The 24,176-nt window shown below is 38.4% G+C and overlaps 1 protein-coding gene across 1 annotated transcript in view; it reads left to right on the top strand.

Moving 5' to 3' along the window:
- The first annotated feature begins 4,754 nt into the window (after positions 1-4,754).
- The window catches only part of CCDC158 (coiled-coil domain containing 158), an 87,314-nt gene continuing 67,892 nt past the window's right edge, over positions 4,755-24,176 (top strand). Inside the window, exons 1-6 of the mRNA XM_073236289.1 lie at positions 4,755-4,762; positions 20,292-20,401; positions 20,510-20,837; positions 21,194-21,270; positions 22,131-22,241; positions 22,839-22,953. Coding sequence (XP_073092390.1) covers positions 20,367-20,401; positions 20,510-20,837; positions 21,194-21,270; positions 22,131-22,241; positions 22,839-22,953 — 666 coding nt within the window. The 5' untranslated portion in view covers positions 4,755-4,762; positions 20,292-20,366. The remainder of the gene's footprint in view (positions 4,763-20,291; positions 20,402-20,509; positions 20,838-21,193; positions 21,271-22,130; positions 22,242-22,838; positions 22,954-24,176) is intronic.

Here is a 24,176-nt window from a genome sequence, read left to right on the forward strand (position 1 = left end):
GCGAATGGCTTGTAATGCCTCAGGCGTGAGGGAGCGCGGTGACGTTAGTTGTGGGTCTCCTTCTAGGGTTTTAAATAGTGGAGTCAATTCAGTGGTGGGTATCTTTAAGTATGGGCGCAACCAATTAATATCCCCTAGGAGTTTTTGGAAGTCATTCAAATTTCGCAATTGATTATGTCTTATCTCAAGCTTTTGGGGGCAAATTACATCTGTGTAAATGGTTGCTCCTAGGAATTTGCTAACACTAGATTTTTGGACCTTCTCGCTTGCTATATTCAGTCTCCAATTTTCTAGGGATCTAGTGAGATCTATATATGCTTCTTCTATTTCCGCTGGTTGTGGGGAGCAAAGAAGGATGTCATCCATGTAATGGATGATCTTTAGCGTGGGATAGGTCTTACAAATTGGGTCTAGCGCTCGCTGAACATACAGTTGACATATGGTGCGGCTATTTGCCATTCCTTGAGGGAGGACCTTCCACTGAAATCTGGCATCGGGTTGTTCATGGTTAATAGCTGGCAAAGTAAAAGCAAATCTTTCCCTGTCCTTGGAGCTTAGAGGTATAGAAAAGAAACAATCTTTAATATCTATTATGAGCACTTTCCATTCTTTGGGTAAGGCAGAGAGGAGTGGCAGTCCCCATTGTACGGGTCCAAGCATTCTCATTTGAGCATTTACTGCTCTCAGATCATGAAGCAACCTCCATGATCCTGACTTTTTCCTGATTACAAATATGGGTGTGTTCCATGGGGACACAGAGGGTTCTAGGTGTTCCACTTGGAGCTGCTCTTGCACTAAGCAATGAGCTGCTTCTAATTTTTCAGAGGATAGGGGCCACTGAGGAACCCATACGGCCTCCTCTGTGAGCCAAGGTATGGGCATGGCATCTTCAATGGCCCCTATGAAAAACCCAGGCCGTGACGGTCATTCTTTACTTTGGGCAGGATGGGCTCTATGTGTCCCTGTTGGTGTTTCCCCAGCCCCTTGCCAGGGATGTATCCCATGTCCATCATCATGCCTTGGGCGGGGGTGGAGTATTCATTAATGAGTTTGAGGCCTAAGTCTCTCATGACATCCCTCCCCCATAAATTGACAGGTAGAGGGAGTACATAAGGGGTGACTGTACCCTCTTGTCCTTCAGGGGCTCGCCATTTCAATGGTTTGGCACTAATTGAAGGGCTTGACTCATATCCTAAACCTTGTAATGAATGTGAGGATTGGGTCACAGGCCACTTGGAGGGCCACCAGGTTGCAGAGATAATACTTTTATCTGCTCCAGTGTCTAGGATTCCCTCAAAGCTCTTTCCCTCTATTTGAAGAATTAATTTTGGTCTGTCTGCTAAATCTAATACTATGAAGGCTGAATCCCAGTCAGAGGAGCCGAAGCCCCTTTCTCCCCTCTCCGTGTTGGTAGCAGGATAATTGACGTGGAGACTAGGTAAAACTAAGAGCTGGGCTATGCGGTCTCCCGGGGATATAGGATAGATTCCTCTGGGAGCCGAACACATGATTTTTACCTGTCCTTCATAATCTTGATCTATAACTCCGGGATGAACTACCAGGCCTTTCAATGCAGCAGAAGAGCGCCCTAGGAGTAACCCAATGGTATTTGGTGGTAGGGGGCCTTTAAAGTCTGAAGGGATAGGCTGAACTCCCATCTGTGGAGTCAACACTATTCTGGTGGTGGCACGGATGTCCAATCCCGCGGACCCTGAAGTGGCTCTCCTTGGGGGGCCTGGTTGTTCCCGAATGACACTTGCGTGCTGGTTGCCCCATATATTTGCGGGCCCTGGTGACCGGGGCCCCTCTGGGCGTTTTTTGGCAGTTCTAAGGGTTTCCCTTCTATATCTTTAATAGACCGGCACTCATTGGCCCAATGCCTGCCTTTCTTACACTTAGGGCACAACCCAGGGGTCTTTTGGGTTGTTTGTTCTGAAGCTGGGCTCCTACACTCTCTCTTTATATGTCCTAATTTCCCGCATTGAAAGCATTTGATACTTCTGTTAGTGATCCTGGCTTGTTTGTGGCTCTGTAATATGGCCGCGGCTAGGCCCGCATTGGTGAGTGGCCCTCCTATTTCTCTACAGGCTTTCAACCAGGCGTGTATCCCTTTTTGTTTCCAGGGTGTTATCGCCTGTCTGCATTCCTTGGTACATTGTTCAAATACTAATTGCTCCACTAGGGGCATTGCTTGTTCCTGATCTCCAAATATTCTGCCTGCATCATACGAGCGACAAAGTCAGGAAATGGCTCGCTCGGCCCTTGAATAATTTTTGTCAAATTGCCGGACACTTCTCCTTTGTTGGTGAGGGCTTTCCATGCCTTGGCGGTGCACGTGTTTATTTGTGCGTATACCTGTAAGGGGAAGGCGGTCTGGTTGGCTACCCACTGTCCTTGGCCCGTCAGCATATCATATGACCACGCAGGCTGTCCTTCGGCCGCGTTTGCGCGTGCCTGGGTCATACTGATATCATGCCACAATGCCTTCCATTCTATGTATTGCCCCATACTAGAAAGGCATGCCTTAGTTACATATTGCCAGTCTGCGGGTGTCATGGCTGTCTCTGTTAATCTCTCAACTTGTGCTATGGTATAGTTGGCACTGACCCCATACGCTCGGACGGATTCCGCTAAGTCTTTAACTTGTCTATGACTCAGGGGTTGGTGAGAGCGTACACCGTTATCCTCAAATACAGGAAACATTTGTCTAATTGCCTGAAGAGTATCTGGGTGGCAAAAGGAGAGTGCGCCACTCACGTAAGGTGGCGGGGCAACGGGCGTCGGGGGACACCCTGCTTTCATTTTTTCCTTGGTCCGCTTTTCAACTTTGCTGGTTCCCTTACTTCTGCACTCTGCGGTTTTATTTTCTTCCCCTTCCTCTGCGGACGTTAATTCCTCCTCAGATTCCCTATTGGAGAGTTGGAGGTCCCTCAACTCTTTCCAGGGGTATTTACTATTTTCTCCGAGGCGATCGTCACTCGCTTCTCGGGGCTCTTTCGCTTTTGCCCTAGGCGGGCTTTCTCCCTCACTCTGAGGTTTCTTTACCTTCGTTTTTGTGGCCTTTTTTCGGCCGCGCGCGCTCTCTGTTTCCCGTTCCGTTTCTGACATGCTCTCTTGGATATCTGTCAATGCTCTCTGACCTTCTTTTATTACCTTTTCACATCTCTCATCTTGCAGACAAGCTCTAATCAGTTTCCAGAGGGGCCTGGTGCCTCCCCTCAGGCTACCCTCCTCCTCCTCTCTATCAAGATCTTTCCCCAGTTTGTCCCAGCTCGGGATTGAGAGGGACCCTGAACAAATGAACCAGGGGGCCACACGGTCTATCTCCTTCACAAAAGATCCTAAGACTTTGCTGGAGACCTTCAAGTTTCGCTCTTTGAGAGCTGTCTGCAGCGCCGTGACTAATGACGGTGCATTCCCCATGGTGCCTCCTTATTTACAGAGAACCATCAACCATCATCCTAAAAAGCAGGGGCCTCTCGGAACTTACCCCTCCGGGCTTTCTTCTGACCTGCAGTTCTGAATCCTCTCCAGATGTCTAAAGGGTCCTCCCTGTGCCGGTGATGTTCTGGTCCCCGGGTTTCGGCACCACTTGTCGCGTGCCCCATCCTCGCCGGCAAGAACAGCACACAACAACAGCAGGATTCTTCTGCAGAAAGCTTTATTCTTCAGCTCTTTGTGAAACAAATGAGTTGGGCAGGACCCAGAGGGGAAGGAGAGGCTTGCTTATATAGTTCTCATGCTCTGACCTGGTTGGTGCGGCTCCATATGCCTTATTAGCATAACAATTTGGTGGGTCTCATTGGTCCTTATGCCAAGGCACAATTAGCATGTAGTTCAGTGGTATGGGATGATTTGTCATTAGGAAGTTCGGGGCCTTCCGGCTGCCCTGCATTGGGCGCTATTTTCTGAGCGCGGCTGCCAACAACTGCTCACCTAGATTACACTGAGATATTCCCTAAATCCAAATTGTTTATCATATGAGCTCTACTGCTTAACATTTATAGGCTTATTTCTGATTCACCAAGCAGAAGTTCCACTGGTAACCTTTCTAACCAAGCACAAGAGCTGTTCCTTGATTAAAGCATCTCCAAGCAGTGAAAAGCAATTTAAAGGATCAGAAGACATTCAGGTGGTCTATATAATTCAGTTTGGACTATATATAGATTAAGGTCAGGTCTGAGAATAAAGATACTGTGGGGGAAAGAAGGGCATGTGCCTATAGGTTTATTTGCTGCATTATCTTGGTAATGCCAGTAAGATCTGTGCCACCAAAATTAACACTGAACCAATAGGGAGCATATAATTCAACATGTTCTGCTGTATAAACATAGCTTAGATAAGTGCTGTAGGCTATTAAATAAAATATGCTTTCATATATGAGATAAGCCCCAAACAAAAATAATTTAAAGATTTTTTTTGTTGCTGTTTTTCTGTGATGTGTTTTAGGTGTCATGTCAAGATCTTAAGTGATGAAAACGAACTTGTAAATTGAAATTTTTGAAAATATTAAATTTCAGATAATGAAGTATTACACATTAATAAGCAGATTTTAAAATATTTTCTTTTTTTCAGGTGCTATTAGGATAGGTGAAAATAAGAATACCCAGATATTAAGGTATCTCTTGTTTTACTTTGAGTTTTATTTACAAATTGCGAATATGTACAATTGATACACTCACTCATTTATTATATTTATATCTAATTTATTTTAGAGTCTGAAGGCTTGAACTTGATGAATGCCTAGACTGGAATATGTAAGGTAATAAAGCTACAAGGGCTTTATCTCTGTGATTTTCAAACTTTTCTCAGTGGAGCCTCCTGCATTCCATATAGGTGTCTCTGCGGCAGAGAGGAGTGTGTATAGCCGGGGTTCTTCCACTGCTTAAAAAACATTTGGAAAACATGACTGTAATCTCATCTGGAATTGCTAGAAATAAGCTTAGGCATATGAAAAGATTTGCCCCTGCTTTCACAAGTAACCAATGACAGAATTAAGTTCTGTGCTTCTTCCATGCTGCCTCCCTTACAAGACAGTATTATGTGCTGATGATATCCGGTTCTTAAATAGCTGATGGTGTATTATGTGAGGATACTCCCCGTGTTTACTCAGTGCATCTTAAACCCACTTTCTCTTCTATTAGTGGACCTATATGAAATGTACGTATTCTTTCTAGATAAATAGATAAGCCATTTATTAAGGAAAATGAGTTACACTGCTTCAATTATAAAGACAGGATTGTTATTCATGGTTTTCTATCTTATTTTAAGGTACTATATGCATATAGATTGAGGCAAGTACTTTATAGTAAAGGTGTATATGAGTATGTCAGTTAACTCTTTTTCTCCATCTTGTAGTCTTACAGAGGTTAAATCTTGTCCTCACGGTCACATATCAAGTAGATTTTAGAGCTATGGATCACAAGATGTGGACCCTAATAGTCGATGACAACATCCGAGAAAGAATGTGTCTGAGAGAGCAGACATTAAGAGTGATGTGAAGTTAACAAACAATTGACAGTAACTCAGACAGTGAAGGCTGTTTGACGTTAACTGTTCTCACTGGGTTTCTGAGACTGAACCAAGCCCAGATATGTTGTACAGCTGATCCTTGAACAATATGGGGGTTAGGGTCACCAACCCATGCAGTCGCAAATCCACATATAACTTCTGGCTTCCCAAAAACTTCACTATTAATAGCCTGGTGTTGACCAGAAGTGTTATCAAGGACTTAAACAGTTGATTAACATAGATTTTGTATGATTAATGTATCATATACTTATGTTCTTACAATTGTCTTCTTACAATAAAGTAAGCTAGAGAAAAGAAAATGTTTTTTCAAGTTGTTGCAAATCTCCAAAAAAATTTCCAGTATATTTATTGAAAAAATCCACATGTAAGTGGATCTATGCAATTCAAACCAGTGTTATTTGAACTGAAGGATCAACTGTATTTGGATCAACCTTGGGGTACGTTAGAATTTCCTGAGGAAAATGGTTCTGTGAGAGTATGGACCAGTTTTATAAAATCCCCAGTTTCAGCTTCTGGGGGAAGGTAGATTGGTTCAGCATCCTAGGGCCTTGTGTCATTAGCTGATGAATACAGGAAACTAAATATACATTGTAAGTGATCTGTACCCACTCAAAATAGAGCATAGATTCTAAGTCAACTTAATATGGAGACAGTCACATTCTATCACAGTCATGGGAGAGGTCCACCTTCAATACCCATAAGGTCAAGGTAGGTTCACATTAGGGGAAGTATAGGAGCACAGCCACCCTGTTCTTTAGGAAGCCAAGAAGAAGGGTAAGAACCCAGGAGATACCTTTAAGCCCTTTAGTTCAACTGTATGATGAAAACTAAATCCTACAAACTGTTTCCCTCTAAAGGTCCTCTTTTTGTGGTCTGTGGTTTCTGAGAACCTTTCTATAACATTCCAATAAAATAACCAGAGTAGAATCTTTACCTGGCTATACCTTGTCAGAAATTTAAAGCTCCTTTCATTGGGAACCTGTTTATCACTTTATATCAGGCAGAATTGTTATTAATAAATCTTGGGCATACCAGAAGAGGCTAAGATCTCATCTTTGTACTTTATCCAGAGATTTAAATCAAGCACATGTAAGTTTGCTATGATCCCCAAATCAACAAAGTGCAGTGTTTTAACAATTTTATGACTTAACTGAGGCAAAAACAAAAACAAAACCCTTCCTTTTTCCAGAAATTCATAATAAACTTTATGCCTGAAAATAGCAATAATATTTCAGTCTTACAGTGTCATGAAAACAGAGAAACATTGAATGATTTGACCAAATTGAAGATATGGTCAATCTAAAATACTGAAAATCTACTTTTAAAGACAGGTTCCCAACTCTAAGGAGTAAATAAAATAACCGGCAGCATTGGCAAACAGAAGTTCTAAGCAGCTTTACAAATAAATAACCATTTAAAAATTCTTGTTTAAGTAAATAAACCTATGCTATCTTCTTTACGTTAATTTTCTAAAAATAAAATTTCCCTCTGAAGGACTGCTGCTCTTCAATGTCCTACCACCAATCAGTGGATACTAGAGAATACACCTTCTCTAGTACTAATGAGTTTATTACATTCATTCTTACACCATATGTAGTAAACAAATGTAGTTTCCACACCGAAATATTCTAAAGTCAGACCTCCTCTTTCTTCTTCTCTCTTCTCCAACTTCTAATTCCAGTTCGGCTTACCTTGCTCACAGGTGTTGCTTCCTGCTTGATACCAACAGCGGGCTCTGATTCTACTTCTTCTCATCCCTTCATACTTCAATCTTATCTTTATGAAAATAACATTTCTCAGCTATTTGAATTTTCGTAGTCTCTTTCATCATCCTGAATCCCCAAATGCATCATTTTAGTGTGTAAGTTAAATTATACAGCAAACATTCATGATAAAGCTTGTTTAAAGAGGTGGTGGTGGTTTTTTTTCCAAACAGCAGTCTCTTGTATTTAGAACATCTAGATCACCTGGCAACTTGACTAACATTCCATTTGTTGCAATTCTCCATGGAATGTCTCCCTACCTAAAAAAAGATAGCATGAAACACATTAAGGTAAAATTTATCTAATTGTAGTTTTGACAGATGTAGTAAAGTTTTGACACCATATGACACTCAGTAATCAAAAGGGAGAAACTGTGAGTGGAATAAAAAGAAATTCTGTTCAATAAAAATACTTTTTACCTTACAGGTCAAAAAAATTTTTTTTAACAATGCTTAACAACAATGAATTATGGTAAAAATGGTAAACAGTATGTTATATGTGATGTTCTTTCCATCACTTTGATAGTCCTTGCCTATTTTGTTGTTTCCAAAGAATGAGGATTCTGACTGATAAATTTAATCTATTGCTCTTCTGTTTTCTACCTCATTAATTTGTCCTTTATTATTTCCTACCATGTGCTTTCTTTTTTTCTTTTGTGTTAAAAATTTAATTCACTTATTTTCATTCTTTTATTTTTATTGTAACAAGTGTTGCTTTAATGTATCTGATTCTTATGTATAGTGTTTCATTCTCATTTTTCAGAAATTTCTTTAATACAGAAATTTTTAAATTTCTGTTCATATTTCCCCTATCACATGAGTTATCTAACAGAAGGCCTTTTAATTGCCAGGCGGAAAGGCCTTTTTGGTTTTGGATTTCCCTCTTAATTTCTAGTTTGTTACATTGTGAATAGAGGGTAGTGTTTGTAAGATTTCAACTTTATGGAAACTACTGATATTTTATTTGTGCTCTAGAATGTGCTTGGTTTTTGTCAATGTTCCATGTATACTTGAGAGGAAGACTTATTCTCTAGCATCCAAGTGTAGCATTTGATATACATCCAAGAAGTCCACCTCAGTGATTATTTTATCTAAATCTTTTGTAACCTTACTTATTTTATGAACTTAGCCTGACTTCCTCAGTCCTATCTCAACTTTAGTCTTAAAATCTCCTCATTACTGTTTTTAGTTCTTCCCGCATCTCCTGTCATTTAGTTTCCATCTAAGTGGTTGCTATGTTACATGCTGCATAGAGTCAGAAGTATATCTTTTTGGGGGATGCAGCTTTTATCCCTAAGAGCCCTTTGTCTGATTTAGTACTCTGGCTTGAGGACTTCTTAGTCTGGTATCAGGATTTTAACCTGTTCTTTCTTATCATTTTAATTAGTCAAGCAAATCTTTGTCCACTTACTTGTAATCATTTTGAATTTTGGCCTTTAAGTGTCTTATTATGTATAGCAAAGAGTTGAATTTTTTTTAAGTGCCAATTTGAAAATCCACTTTAAATAGGCAAGTTCCTTCACATTTATCGATATGACTACTATGATTGGTCTAAATTCTGTCATATTATTACTACATTATTGTCTGATGGTATAATTATTATTATATTTACTGTGTTTGGTGTTCCTTCTTTAGTTTTTCTTTTTAAAATTCTTTTGTGACTCAAGAAGGTTTGTTGTTTTTTTAATGGTCACCCTTGCCTTAACACTTTAAGTTTCCGTTATAATCTCCCCTCCCTCGTATACTAACTTGTTCTTCATTTCAGATATAATTTTTTCTTTTTCTTCTCTTTCTTCCCTTTCCTGAATCAGCTCTCTCTCATTGCTTCCCATTTGTTTGCTTCTGTTGTTCCTTGTCCCTCTGTTCTTAGGGCTTACATTTGGATCTTAGGTTGAGAGTGCCCTCTTCAAGGCAGTTTTTTTATGGATGGTGGTGGTGGTGGAGTGGGAGGGCAGGAGTTGGCCTACCTGGCTTCTTTTTGTTTCTGCTAGTCCCTGAATTTTCCTTTCTTGTTTCCTCCTTTCTCTTTACTGCCATGTCTCCAGGGGGGATCACTTCCTCTCCCATATCTGATTCTCCTCCAGAAACACTGCTTCTCTGAGGCTGCTCTTCTGATCCCTGCACACTTTGAAGCCCTTACCACATAGCCAGGGCTGTGGGCCATAAAGTTCCAACCTGTGCTTAGTATCTTGACTTTCACTGTTCACTTTCTGGAGGCATGCTGGGCTTCCTCTGGGCCTTCTGTTCCCCTCTGTTTTTCAGCCTCTCCTTTCCCATTCACTCTACCCGCAGCCTGCAATGCTGGCAGGTGGACTGTGGCAGCAATTTGGGGTAAAATTTTCCCTCTGCTTATAGGAAATTTGATGGTTGCAGTATTCTCTGGCTTCTGATGATGTGAAGGCATGAAGCCCATGTGGTTTTGTTTGTTCTCCTTGTTGATTGTATGATTGTCTTTAGAGGATGACCAGGAGATTTGGAATCAGGCTACCACCATTATTCTCCAAATCTGGAAGTCCCTCTTGCCTACTCTAAAATTATGAGCACTATTTGATATTAAGAAAGGTTTTTGACTGTTATTAGTGATTACAATTTGCTGATCTGTGACTTTTTTTTTTTTTTTTACTAATTTGTGACTTCTTACTAAGGAGGTACTTTCCCCCATTATTTAACAGTATAACTTTATGAGTGAGACTTAAGAAGGAAAAAACTGCCCAAAATCAGAGTGCTAATTCTCACAATAATTAAACTATTAGTTTTTGAATTTCAAGGTGTCTTTAATAATCTACCTGGGCCATTAAAGTCAATAATTTTATAAGATACTATTCTCTTATTAATTTTATGTGATAAGTATTGAAATAAATATTTCTATATAAATAAATATTTTGCTGCTGAAAAATTATTACCAAATTTCAAATATAAACAAAATTCAGTTCCTCTTCTGTGAATTTTTTCTCATAGTATGTATTAATAAAGATTGAATCCCTGTCTTGTATAGACAAGAAGTAAAAGAACCAAATAGGGAAGCATTTATATTTCAACATCTCTAAGAAGAGGTAGCAATATTTAATATGGAACAAAAAGCTTCTGAATCAAATAATGAAGATATTTTATCAGGTAGTGGCATCACATCCAATGGAGGTATGTGTTCTTTATAAAAAATGGGGAAAAAATTAGAATTAAGCAGTCTTTACAATATTCATTCAAGCTGCCGTTTTTTAGTATGTTTGGGTTGTAACTGTGCAAGTCATAGACCTTTGTCATGAATGCTTACCATATTGTTTATAACTCTACTTTTTGAGGAAGAAATTGTTTAGTCTTCTAAAAATAGCACATTTATTTTTAGCATACATTTATAATACTTTTTGGTTTAAAAATTGTATCTATGTTAAGGCACTGCAACGCATTCCATGTTGCCCTAACACTCCTCTTCTTCAGTCTGGTCCAAGCCAGGATTCTGTGACCTTTCCCTAACCCACCCCCACATCCAGTTACGTACTCAGTCCTGCTTCTTCGATTCTCAGAAATGACTCTTGAACCCATTTTCCCCTCTCTGTCCCCATTAGTGCTATCCTAGTTCAGGCCCTCACCACCTCTGACTGAAATTACTTCATTCCAAAGATATAGTCAGGAAAACAGAAACGGGGGGAATAAATAGGTGAAACTTAATACAGGGTATTAATACCCTGGTAATGCAGGTGTTGAAAGAGCTGAGATGCCTCACAGAGGATGAGACAACCAGAGATTAGAGGCTGCAGGAAGCTGCTACCAGCCTTTGGGCTGGAAGGACAGTGAGAAGAACGGTTATAGGGGCATGGAAGCCGGAGCTAGAAGCACAGAGAGGGCTGCCTGGAGGGAGCTGATGCCCCCACTTGCTGCCAGAAGCCTGTCTGAGGCAGGTGACAGGGAGCAACACCTTACCTTCTCCCCACATCCCGCCTTCTGGTCTTTCACCATCATCTCCTACTGTGAACTTCTCAGGAAGCACAGCTGGGAAGGGAGCCTGGGGAAAGTAGTTCTCTACAATACACAGCAGAATAGGGAAAGGACAGAGAACGGTTTTGAGAGTCAGGCAAATGACCTGCACAGCTCCTGACAGCTTCCCCTGCCCTGTCTCTCTCATCTGGAAGAAGGCATCCACAGTTTATTCTCAATTATAAGTCTATTGTTTTACTCATCTGCTTAAAAACTCTTATTTCAGCACACTTACTTTGTAAAGTTTCTGCCCCTCAGGTTGCTTCTGCCTTTGTAAGGTGCCACTGTCACCCGCACTCTGTTGTCCCTCCTCTCCCACCCACTTCCGCTTGCTTACCTCCCCTCTGAACTGTATCCCCCACACTCATCAAGGGCACTGGCACAGCTCCCGGGTGGTCTCGGCCTCCTCAGGCACATCATCGCCCCCTAATATCACTGTCTTTATGGATGACCCATCTACGATCTTAGCCTCAGTTCCTTGACCTTTTCGGTTCTTACCATCTTGACCTTTACTCTGGCCGCCCACTTACCTGTCTTGGCTCCTATTACCAGGAACTATTAGACTTCTGAGATCCAACCTCCTACCTTCCAGCCCTCTCGCTTCCTTATTCCTAGAACTCCTATTTTTCTGCCTCCTGAAAGCAGTGGTTCTCAACCATGGCCCCATGTCAAAATCACTTTTTTGGGGGAAAAAGTCACTTTTTGAGATCTTAAAACATTTATATGTCTTAAGTCCACACCTGAAGATTCTGATTCAGTAGGTCAGGAATCAGGCTTGGGCACCACTGAATTTTATTTAAGCTCCCAGGCGATCCTGATTTACAAGGTTTTAGAACAACGGCTCTAGATTCTGCCATTTTACTCCTAGATTACCAACTGCCTTCCAACTTCAGTTTCTTTTGTATCATTTATTATTTCAGCCAATCACTTGGCAATATCCTCACCTTCCTTTTTCTCTTATTGTTCCTTTGTACACTTAAGGAAAGCCCAATCTTTAACAGGCTAACTGCCTTCTCTATTTTTGTAATGGGTTTGCTGGAAGATTCTGCCAGAGAAAATACACAAATGTGGATTTTCTACCAATTTTCCATTTCAGAGTCATTGTCTCCCATCTCAGCTGGGTCCCTGTTGCTGCTGAGGAATATTTCTCATGATCTTAGCCAGTTCTCTCTCCAATTTCCCACAATATATGCTTATTTCAAAATTACACGATTCTCAAGTCCCTTACCCTACCACCTCCTTTCCCACTCTCAGATAACATCATTTCCTGATTCCCAGAGAAAATAGAAGCCCTTAGGCTGATAATCTCTTACTTTCTCATATATAGCCCTAAGACCCACTATTTTTTTCAATTTAGTCCTCCTCCTTCTCTCATAGCTCAATGGCGGAGAAAGCTTCTCAATTTGCTACCAGTACTTTAGTTTCCATGACCACTAGCACACCCCGAGCCTCCTCAGAGATTTGGTTCCAGAAATTATCCCTGATCACTCTGATATCTTCAGTCCCTTCCTCACCTTTTGCACTTACCCATCAGTATAAATATGCTAAATCTCTCTCAACCTAAAAACACTGCACATATACGTCACACACAAAACAAGAAAAAATAAAACCTTTTCCTTGACCTTTACCTCCCTTATCTCTTCTTTCCTGCATAGCTATGACTTCTGAAAGACATGTTTGTATTCGGTCTGCACACATCCACTCATTCTGCAAACATTTGCCTCAGGACTTTTGAACCCAGTATTCCAATGAGATGACTCTGACCAATGTGACTAGATTTTCCCTTTTTCACTAAATCCAGTGAACTCTTCCCCTCAACATTTGTTTTGCACTTTTTTTAAGTTGTAGAAAACTGAAAAAATAGTACATTGAATACATTCTTCAATTGGATGTACCAATTGGCAATGTCTTATCATATTTGTTTTCTTTCTATGCCTGCAATTTGTATTTCATTGCCCTGAAATTGAAGGTATTCTTGCCTCAAAACCTGAATAAAGGTAATTTCCTACATTGCCAATTTATCATGTCTGAGGAAACTACTACCAATGCAGTATTATCTAATTTGTATTTATATTAAAATTTCTCCAGTTGTCCCCCAAAAGTCTTGTCAGCTTGTTTTTAAAAAATATCTAATCAAAGACCACAAATTGTATGTGGTTGTTGGACTCTCTGATCTCTTTAGATCTATAACTGTCCTCTCTCCTTTCTTGGTGTTTCTCATGGCATTGACTTTAAGAGTCCAGACCAGTTGTATTATAGAATATCCCACATTCTAGTTTTTTCTGATTATTTCTCATGTTTAGATTTAGATTAAACTCATTTGGCAAGAGTTTTACATTGGTAACATTGTATGCTTTTTACATCATAAATTAGGTAACATCTAATGGCAGGTCCTGATAATTTAAAGTTATATTTTCCCCTGTTATTAAAAAGTCATCCTTAGGCTGGCCCTTTGAGATTTTGCAAATATCTTAGCTAAATAACCTTTCATCCAATGGTTTTAGCATCAATTTGAAGATCTTTATCTGAATCAATTACTACATTGTTGATTTTCCAATTTTACCATAGTGATTAGCAGACATTCTTCAGGAAAGAAAAATTTTCCTTTAATTACTGTCATTATAGATTTATAGATTGTTTTTTAATTCAAAGTGCTATAATGCATTGCTGTCACTGTGGTTTGTGATGGTGAAGTGTAGCAAATTTGGCCAGCCCCTTTAAGCCAGCTTCTGTATCACTTTGTAACAGTATCTGACTTCATTGCTTTCTGGTACATTGAAATGTTCCAGGCATACATTGTACTTTGTCTGTTGCCCCAGACCTGGAATCCGTCATTTCCTGGTCCCTTTCTGTAGGGAATCTTACTTAGAAACTAAGGTATTTCTATGCATTGTGGACATATTGCTACTGAAGTATCATTTTGTCTAGGAGCATTCAGTAACAAAATTAATAAAGCCTAAAAATAAATTTCTTTTACAAGTTCACATGGTAACTCAAATTAATGCCATGGAGTTCTTCCTCATTTTCCCCCATTCTGTTTCTATGTCTCCTCTACAGTGAAAACTGTAGTTTCAAAAATTTCAGTTTATTCATTTACTGTCTTCTGCAGTACACACAAAATAGTTTCAGAATTATAACAACACTACCACCATTAACAACTTACCTGGTTAAATAAAGGTCACTAAGGCTGCACAGTCAGAATACTGTATTCTGAGGTTACCTGAGCAACTCTTTTCTCTATGAGCTTATGCTGTCAACTATTATGCATTTACTATATGCTTAGGTTTCTTCCTATAGCATTCAATTTCATTTTATCTTTTGAACATGTATGACATGTATATGACTCAAAAGTAAAAAAGGTAATCCAACAGTGTTGCTGCCATCCCTGTCCCTTCCACTGTTTCCACCTGTCCCTGAAACCCTGTAGGTAACCATTTTCTTGAGTTTCTGTATTATGTTTCCAATGTTTCTTTTTGCAAAATTACACAGTTGCTACACACACACGTGCATAAATATACACATACACTCTTATTTCTCATTTCTTATAAATTAACCTCTATCTATCAAAGGGAGGACTATTAAAGGACTTGTGGACACATTTTAAAACCACCAGTGTTTACCCTCTGGTCCCAAATTATTTACATTTCCTCTCACATGCAGAATACATTTACGCTCTCCCAAGAAGGCCCCATCCCATTACAGCATCTGCTCAAAAGCCCATTTTCCCCCATCTCTTTATCTAAATTAGACACAGATATTGATGAAGCTCCTCAGTTGTAATTCCTTAAGTACAGATCCCTGAGTAGAGTTCCTCTTAGCCTGAAGACCTGTGACACCCAGCAGACATGTCAGGCATAGGATAGCCGCTATCAGCACTGCTACTCCAAAGGGGCAGACAGAAGTACAGGGGTTCGTTGCCATTCTGAAGTCCAGCTGGGCACAGCTGCAATTCCTTGGTCAGGACTCAGGCTTGAGAATAATTCTCAACTGCAAGGATTCACCAGAATTCACAGGCTGATGGTTCCCAAATCCTTATCTCTGAAGTAAAACCCACTCCTGAACTTTAAGTCCATGTATTTGCAAATCAGACATCACTATTTAAATGCTGCTGAAGCTTAAAACCTGAGAGAAATCTTTGATAGCTCCCTCTCTCTTACTTACCATATCTATTTCTCAAATCCATGCACTTGTGTCTTATCACCACTGTCTCTGCTTTAGGGCAGACCCTTGCCATCTCTTGCCTGCATTGTTGAAAGCCTTACCCTGCCTATTTAGATTCTGTACCTTCCATTTATCAGCATCCAGTGCATTCTCCACACTGAAGCCAGAGAGTCTTTTCAAACCACAAACCGCGGTATATGACTCCCTACTTTCAAGTCCGTTAATGATTTCCCAGAGCTCCCCAGATGAAATCCAGACACAGAGGCATGATCAAATGCCCTTCATGGCCTTGCCGACATTTTCATTCTCTCCTCTGGCTGCTGCTTTCCTTTCGCCCAGAATATGCCATGTGATCTCAAGCCTCTTGGGCAGTAGTCATAGTGCTACCACTGCCTGAGGAAGTGCTAGTGACTTCTTACATGCTTCAAGGCTCATTCAGCTCAAGTATCACGTGATCAGTATCAAGTAAAACTCCCTTATCTACTCCTTTTAATCTTGTGTTCCTCTCTCAGGGCTCTTAGAATCTTTGACTTATCTGTTTTCCCCCTGAAACCTTGATTGCCTTCATGGTTCAATAAGGGAATCAGCTAGAATATGTGTGCCACAAAATTATTTTATTATTAAGTTAATTGATTAATTCTTTCATATTTAGGTTCTTCAAGTCCGTTTTTTGTGTCATCTATTTGTGGTACAATAACTGAAAACACATCTATAGCTGGGACTTTCACACAAATTCCTTTCTTCCCTAAACATGAAGTGGAGCTTGATGCTCATAGAAAAGTCATCCCTTGCCCTGGAAAGGAACACATTGAACGTGTTTTGGAAGAATATTCATATCAAGTCAAAGATTTGCAGAGAAGACTAAATGAAGTGAGTGGCACTCTTTCTTCTAGTACCTAATGCCTTTGGGATGACAGTGGTGCACATTGCCTTGGAAAAGGACCTAAACTTCCTGGAAGAAAAACTTAATAATGGATTTATTGGTTAAACTTGTTAATTTGACCTATGTCTTCTATTTCAGTATTAAAAATTGGGCTGATGAAAAGCTGACATACCAGTTTTTCTTTTGTTAATAATCAATCACAATGTCTTGGTTTCATGGTTAATTTTAATGAGCTTGTATAGTTCAAAATGTTATAATTAATGACTTTCATCTGTAATTATACTTAATAATTGGTTCAGGCCTGCTGTCCTGCTATTCACAATACCTGGCTCTCCTTTACAGAGCAGTGGTAGGGATTGGTTTTTAGACATATGTACATACATGATAGCTAAATAATACATACAAGTTATTTGTTAACAATTTCAAGTGGACCTTATATAGAATCAAAGTGGCTTTAGACATATTTACAATTGAATGTTGGATCCCAGTAGTCTATAAGCTTAAAAGTCGAATTTACCATTGCATACAAAGCCCTTAGGGATACAACCTCTGCCTGTACAGTTTAGCCTCATCTGCTACGTATTCCCTGTATGTATCCTCCATCCAGCAACATCAATCTACTTGTTCTTTCCTGGATGTACCATGATATTCTAGACCTTCATGCCTTTGCCCAGGCCATTTCCTCTTCTTTACCTTGTCTGCCTGGCAGATTCTTATTACCCATTAAGGCATAACTCAAGAATTTTGTTCCTGGAAGCCTTTCTTCTGGACCGCATTAGGTGTGTGCTCCTCCTTACAGATGTTGTCCTTTGTGCACATGTCTGTTGTAGTATTTTGTGCATTGTATTTTGTTCATTAACACACTGTTCTACTCCATCAGACTGTGTGAGCATTTTTAGAAAAAAAGCTACAACTTTATGAAGTGCTGAAAATCAATGTACTATTGCATTATGTATAAGGGACATAAAGGTGAATAATATAGGATTCATAAGGAGTTCATAGACTTGAAGGGGAGCTTGTATATAAACACATAGTGACAATACCTTATAAGTACACTAATAAAGATGGATGGGTAGATGGATAGACAGATGGAACACATAATTACCAAAGAGAGAAAGAAATAGTGTTTTAATTCATTTTCCATATCCATCCACTGGCAGAGTATCTGACACGTGATTGGCTCCCAATAAACATGGTGAAATCAGTAAATAACAGGACTATTTGTAATACTTAGCATGAACCTCCTATGTAACAGATATTGTACTAAATACTGGATATATAAAGATGGAAAAGATGTGGTCCTTTCAATGTACACATTTGCAGTCTTATGGCTGAAATATTTAAAATAGAAAATGATAGTAACAGTGAGATCTATGCTACAGTAAGCGTAAGCAGTGATGCTAAATCGGTCAATGCTTTACACTCCTTATCAACATTTAACATAGGTGACTATCCTTTTCCCCTTGAAACACTCTTCTCCTAGGTCTCAGGGAAACACACTCCCCTGATTTTATTTGAGTTCATTCTTCTTCAACTTTTCTTCCAGCAGAACTGTCCATAAACAGTAATAGTAATTCTCATTGGTTCCGTTGCCAATTATGCATAATGAATGCTCAATTTATATTTCTCGTGCAGAACTCAACACCACACCAGTTGGTATATCCACATCCCTACCTGACATTTCTACTTGTTTCTCAGGTTTTATATTCATTTCCATCTGAATACATGATCTCTCCCCAAACCCAGTCTTCTTCTAGTGTTTCTTCCAACTATATGTGGTACCACCTTACATAGTTGCACAAGATGAAAACTTGCTTCATTCTTGATACCTCTTCTTCTTCCCTGGCAACCACTTTATCACTAAGTCAATCCAGTGTGCCTCATGTGTATTTCTCAAATCTGTTTCCAGACTAGTGTAGTCATTCACCTGGACTATAAAAGGAGAATGTAAAGGAATTACTTTATATTGAATATATGAACATTGCCACCTGCAGAATCAGGTACTATCCTTTTACACTTCCTTTCTTGTGTAGCATTTTGTTATTCCACTGGTTCCTAACTGCATTTTTTGTTGTTATGCTATTTGACTTTGTCATATCCACATTAAAAAAAAAACTATCTCAATGATTCTCTAACTTCTTTCTACATTGATAGGTAGTAACCACGCCAGAGGGGGTGAGGATTTAATAATATGGGTAACTGTTGAACCACTATGTTGTACATTTGAAACCAATATAAGATTATATATAAACAATGTTTCAATAAAAAACAAAAAAACTATCATACAGGTTTTCTCTCAAATCCTCCTTTGACCCAGGACTCTTCAGGAGTCTTCTGTCTTTTTTTACAGCCTAGATGAGTTTCTCCTTAAGTCTGTTATGTAACTCTTTTCCTGGGAGTCCTATCACTGCTTTCCTGGTTTGATGCATGATTTTCAGGGTTCATTGTTCTCTGTCAACCTCTTTATCTACTTCTTCATTTAGTTTGAGCACATCTTTAGAAACTTAAGAGTATATGGGACGTGAATTTTATGAAACTTTGCATTCTGAGAATGACTCTGGCTGGGAAAAGTTGAAAGTCACTTTCTCCCAATCCTTTGGGAATACTGTGTCCTTGTACTCAATATTGCTATTGAGAAGTAGAAGTCTGTCTGATTCTTGTTCCTTTGTAGATGATGTTTTTCCTGAATTGAAGTTCATTCTTTGGAAGTTTCACAGTCTTTTTATCTCAGAAATTCCACCATAATGTGTATAGGTGTGGATTTTAGTTTTTTCATTCCCTGTGCTAGAGATTCAGTGGATCCTTTCAGTTTGCAGATTTGTGCCATTCAGCTTTGAGGATTCAGTTGTTTTTTTCTTTGATAGTTTTTTCCCCTCTGTTTCCTCAATTTTCTCTTTCCAAAGCTTTTATTAGTCAGTCATTGTCTCCCAGGTTAAACCTCTAAATCTGTAACCTTTTCTTTTAGAATTATGTCTACTTTTTCTATTTTGGGGAAGCATTTCTTGACTTGCTACGTTTCTGTGGCAACTTTGTGGTTTGCAACAGCATTTTTTTTAATTTTTAAATTTGGTATCATTAATCTACAATTACATGAGCAACATTATGGTTGCTAGACTCCCCTCATTATCAAGTCCCCACCACATACCCCGTTACAGTCACTGTCCATCAGCATATGCAATAGCATTTTTAATTCCAAGAATGCTTTCTTCTGCTCTGATCACTTTGGCACAGTATCCTGTTCTTACTTTATGGCTGTAGTATCACTCAAACTTCTCTGTAAATACAAATTTTAGGAAGTGTCCTTCCATTGTTGCATTAACTTTGTGTCTTTTTTTTCTGGATGCTTGCTTATTTGTTAAATCTTGGTCTGTGTTTTTTTATTTGTAATTTTCAAGTGATCAGTGGTTTTGTTTTTTGTTCATTCTCTAGGATGAACAATGAAAAAACTGCTGGCATACTCTCTTCCCATGGGCAGAACCTGATGGCTTTGCTCTGGGATAATGAGGTGGGCGTCAAGTCAAGTGTTAGGCTGACAGATCCCTCAGTAATTGATTTCAGAGATTTGAGTGACTTCGTTTGTAGTAGAATACCTAGAATTTTGGGTAGTGGTTGTCTGCTGTTAAATATTTTAAGTAAGTGGGACATGGGGGGACTTTCAAATTTCAACTAATTCTCTTGTTTTCAGCAATAAAACTTATACCTATCTCTATTTTAAGCCAGAAGTCAGATTTGGTTTTGAAAGCATTTGGGTTATAAAGTAGAGAATGGATGGAAAAGGGCCACACTTGATAGTGAGACTAGTTAAGGTATTCCAGTAATTAGGTGAGAAATAGTCAATTAGGTCCTGAACTATGAGGAAGGGCAAAAGAAGCAAATATAAAAATAAATAAATAATATATATGTATTTTGGGGGAAATTATTAGCTATAAGGAAATGTGTTACTCTAGTGAAAACTAATTTGCATGTATTTTTTATTTTCAGAGCAATGAATTGTATGAGAAACATAAGTTGTACTTAAGGCAGTCTGTCACGGATTTGCAAACAAAACTTCAAGAGATGCAAAAGGAGAGAGACGCCATGGCTGACATCAGGTTGGGATTTGTTATCTGAAATTATTTTAAAGTTTTACTCTTTGTAGTATAAAGCACTTTTGTGAATATGAATTCTATCAATATTATTTCTTCTCTTTCATTTCATAGACGAAGGGAGAGTCAGTCTCAGGAGGATTTAAGAAATCAGCTTCAAAATACAGTGCATGAGCTGGAAGCTGCCAAATGCCTTAAGGAGGATATGCTGAAAGATAGCAGCGCACAGATAGAGCAGCTAAGAAAGATGATGCTTAGTCATGAGGGAGTGCTTCAAGAAATCCGATCAATCCTAGTTGACTTTGAAGAAGCCTCAGGCAAGAAAATATATGAACACGACAGCATGTCTACTATCCACTACTGCAACATGGGCTCAGCTATTAGTAAAATCCTAAGAGAATTAGACACAGAGATTTCTTATCTTAAAGGGAGGATATATCCAGTAAGTGGTGAGAACACTACTTTGTTTTATATTAAAATTCATTAAGAGAACAGTATTAGGCATATACATTTTTTAAATCCTTTAAAGTAAGTCAGGTTATTGTTGTTCTCTAACAGAAGTTGCTTCTGCAATGATCTCTCAATAACTAAAAGGAATTACCTTGATTTGCCTGTATAGCTTTATGAGAGTATAGCCAAAGTGAAAGATCTAATGAAAGAGAGATAGACTGTATCCAATTTTAGCATTACTTCCATTTGCATTTTCTAAAGCTTTCCTCTAGTTGGAAACCTCTAAATTTTCCATGCTTTAGATTTATTTACCAGTCCCTAAATAAGTGTCTCTTTTTTTATAACCAGGTAGAGGATCAGCTTGAAGCACTGAAATCTGAAGCACAGAACAAAGTAGAATTACTTCTTCAACAACATCAAGATAGGTAGGTTTCTGACTGAAGTATAGAAAAACATAGTGAAACTAAACCCAACAGGTCCACAGTCCCGTATCAGCAAATCCAAAATCTAAAGCTCTGAAATACAAAAGTTGTTTTCATAGGTTTGTGGCAAATTCATGTTAAAGAAAAAATTATTCCGATACTTGTTAAAATGGTAAGAAAGACTTTATTCAGAACTATTGCAGTAGGGGAAAAAGATGAGGTGAAAGTGGGGACCTACAGGCAAGGAACAGGGTGAGGGGGTCAATGGATGGAAAATTGTTGAGAGGAGACATCAAGGGTATGGGGGATTCTCACTAACTGACTTTGCAAGATTCTTACTAAGCTGGACTGGGTAAGTCAAATGTGTAAGGGCTTGGGGGTGAGTGGTGGGGAGAAGGGTGCCAAGGGGAAGGCCTAGAGGAGGTCTCAGAGGAGCCTGACTGAAGTTTTGTCAAGGAGAGAGTCTTTGTCACTCATTTGTTAGCAAGCCCTTACCTGAGCTGATGTAAAGCATGTTACAGTCTTTATGAGGTAGTGTGAATATTAAAAAACTTGTTGCATTAGTAATATGTTTGGTTTATAGGACACTTCCCTGGGAGTGTCATATAATATATAGTATTTGTAATTTATTACCATTGTGAAATCTGAAATCAAAAGAAATCTGAATTCCAAAGCCTAGCCTGCCCCCAAAGCATTTGAGTACAGGATTCTGGACCTGTTTTTAGAAACTTGTCATAAAATGAGTAGCACATTCAAAGGCAAAACAAAATACTAAATTTGAGAGTGCTGAAAATTGCTAATTTTGGAATAATCATAGGCAAAATCTTATGTATCAAATAACAATCATCACATTCTTCTTATAGGATTGAGCAGTTAATAAGTGAACATGAAATTGAAATAACAGGACTTACTGAGAAAGCTAACAGTGCTCGAAGCCAGGCCAATAGTATCCAGAGTCAACTGGAAATCATTCAGTACGTGTGTTCTGGTGGTTTGAAATTGATAGTCATTTATCTTTAGAGATATTATTTTAATTAATTTTCTGTTCTAAGATCTTTTAAAAAGTTCTTAATTCTACAAGAAAGTAAAACTTTTCTAATATGCAAATGGACAGAAAAGATTACTTATGTGATAATATTATATGACCCTATCAGAAATATTTTTGCAACTATTTAGACCTCTTGGAATTGGTTGTTTGAAATGTTTTTATTTCAACTGATAGGATAAATCAATGACACACTATATGTATATGACAATATATATAAATAAAATGCATATACATATTCATAAAGTTTTGTAATTTGAATTTGTGTGTTGAAACTTTTTATATGGGTGTTTTCAATCATATACAAAAATAGAGAGAAAATAGGGCAAATGAACCTCTATATAGATGTCACCCAACTTCAACAGTTAACATTGAGCTGAGGCTCAGTTTTAGAAAATAAAAGACCTTTGGCCTAATAATGCCATATAAAATAATGAGGGGAAGTATCTAAAAGCTAGAGTACCCACAGGTATCACACTTATTCTTAGTTTGCTATTTGCTTTATTCCCCTTTAAACCTTTCTTAGAGAACAAGCAAGAAACCAAAATTCAATGTATATGCGTCAACTCAGTGATCTGGAATCTACTGTTTCTCATCTACGTTCTGAATTAAGAGAATCCAAAAGGATGTATGAGGACAAAGTGAGTTTAGATTTTGCTGCTTGGTTTCCAGAGTCTGTCATACATAGAATCAATTATGCAGTTCTTAATAGTTTGTTTGAAAATGAGGAATCAAAGTAATGATTTCAAATTAAAAGTAGTTTATGAGATGGAGTAAGAGGCCAAATATCTGTATGTTAAATTATAAAATTTAATTGTTCAAATTAATTCATTCTTAGAAAAAAATATTGCATACTTGAAGCTAAGTTTCTAAAAAATTTAAAAAACAGTTTTAATTATAAGACTTAGCTTTAACAAATGCTTTGATACCAACTGGTCTCTCCTTACTACTCAATATTTAAGGGGCCCACCTCTTAGCTTTTACTTCAACTCCTAATTTTTAATCATTGTGCAGCTAGCGAACTGAATTAACATTAAGATTAGTCTAAATAAAAAATAATTAAGAAGATAAATTTCTATAATCTCTCATCACATACTTCCTTTTAAAACCAGATACTATTTAATATTTGATATTCTGTTGTTTTTGTTCTCACACTTTCCATAGCTAAAGAGCAGTCCCAGTTACACCTCTCCCAGTGTCCTGTTTTGTGAATACCACTTTTCATCTACAAAGTGTCCCAGTTTGGAAGATAAATTATATATATATATACAGTCATTGTATGTATAAGAGAACCTACAATTCTAACCATCATTTTTAGTTAACCATCACTGACCTCTCATATGTTAGCTGATTGGAAAGAAATAGAATATTAAGAAGTCACCAGATTTCTTTTATAAATGGACCCAATTCTACAGGGTAACAGTACAAGAAAAAGGCTTCGCATGGGAAGAAGCAGTTTGAATATTGCAGCTCCAATTCATCCAGACATTTGCCCTTCTTCCGAGGACCTCTCATTTGATCACCACGGTCATCCTTTGCTGGCCACTGGAGGGGGCTGTTTCTCCTTGGTTCTCCAGTTCAACCACAGAATATAAGATTTTGACCTTAATTCACTGTAGCATAGCTAAACTAAGAATGGAAATTTTAGATGTGGCTTTGCTAAAGTCTAAATAATAAAGAGTAACATGAAACCATATAATCTCAGTTATGAGATTTGGATCCTCTACAGCAGTGGCTTTAATTTTTTGATCCCTCTCCACAGGAAGAATTAGTTTACCTTATGATTTAGTACATACATAAAACGAAACGTGTTCCACAAAGCAGTATTTACCCCTATTATATATGATGCTGGCTATTTTCTGTT

This window comes from Manis javanica, chromosome 5, assembly GCF_040802235.1.
Source record: "Manis javanica isolate MJ-LG chromosome 5, MJ_LKY, whole genome shotgun sequence".
Classification (NCBI taxonomy): domain Eukaryota; kingdom Metazoa; phylum Chordata; class Mammalia; order Pholidota; family Manidae; genus Manis; species Manis javanica.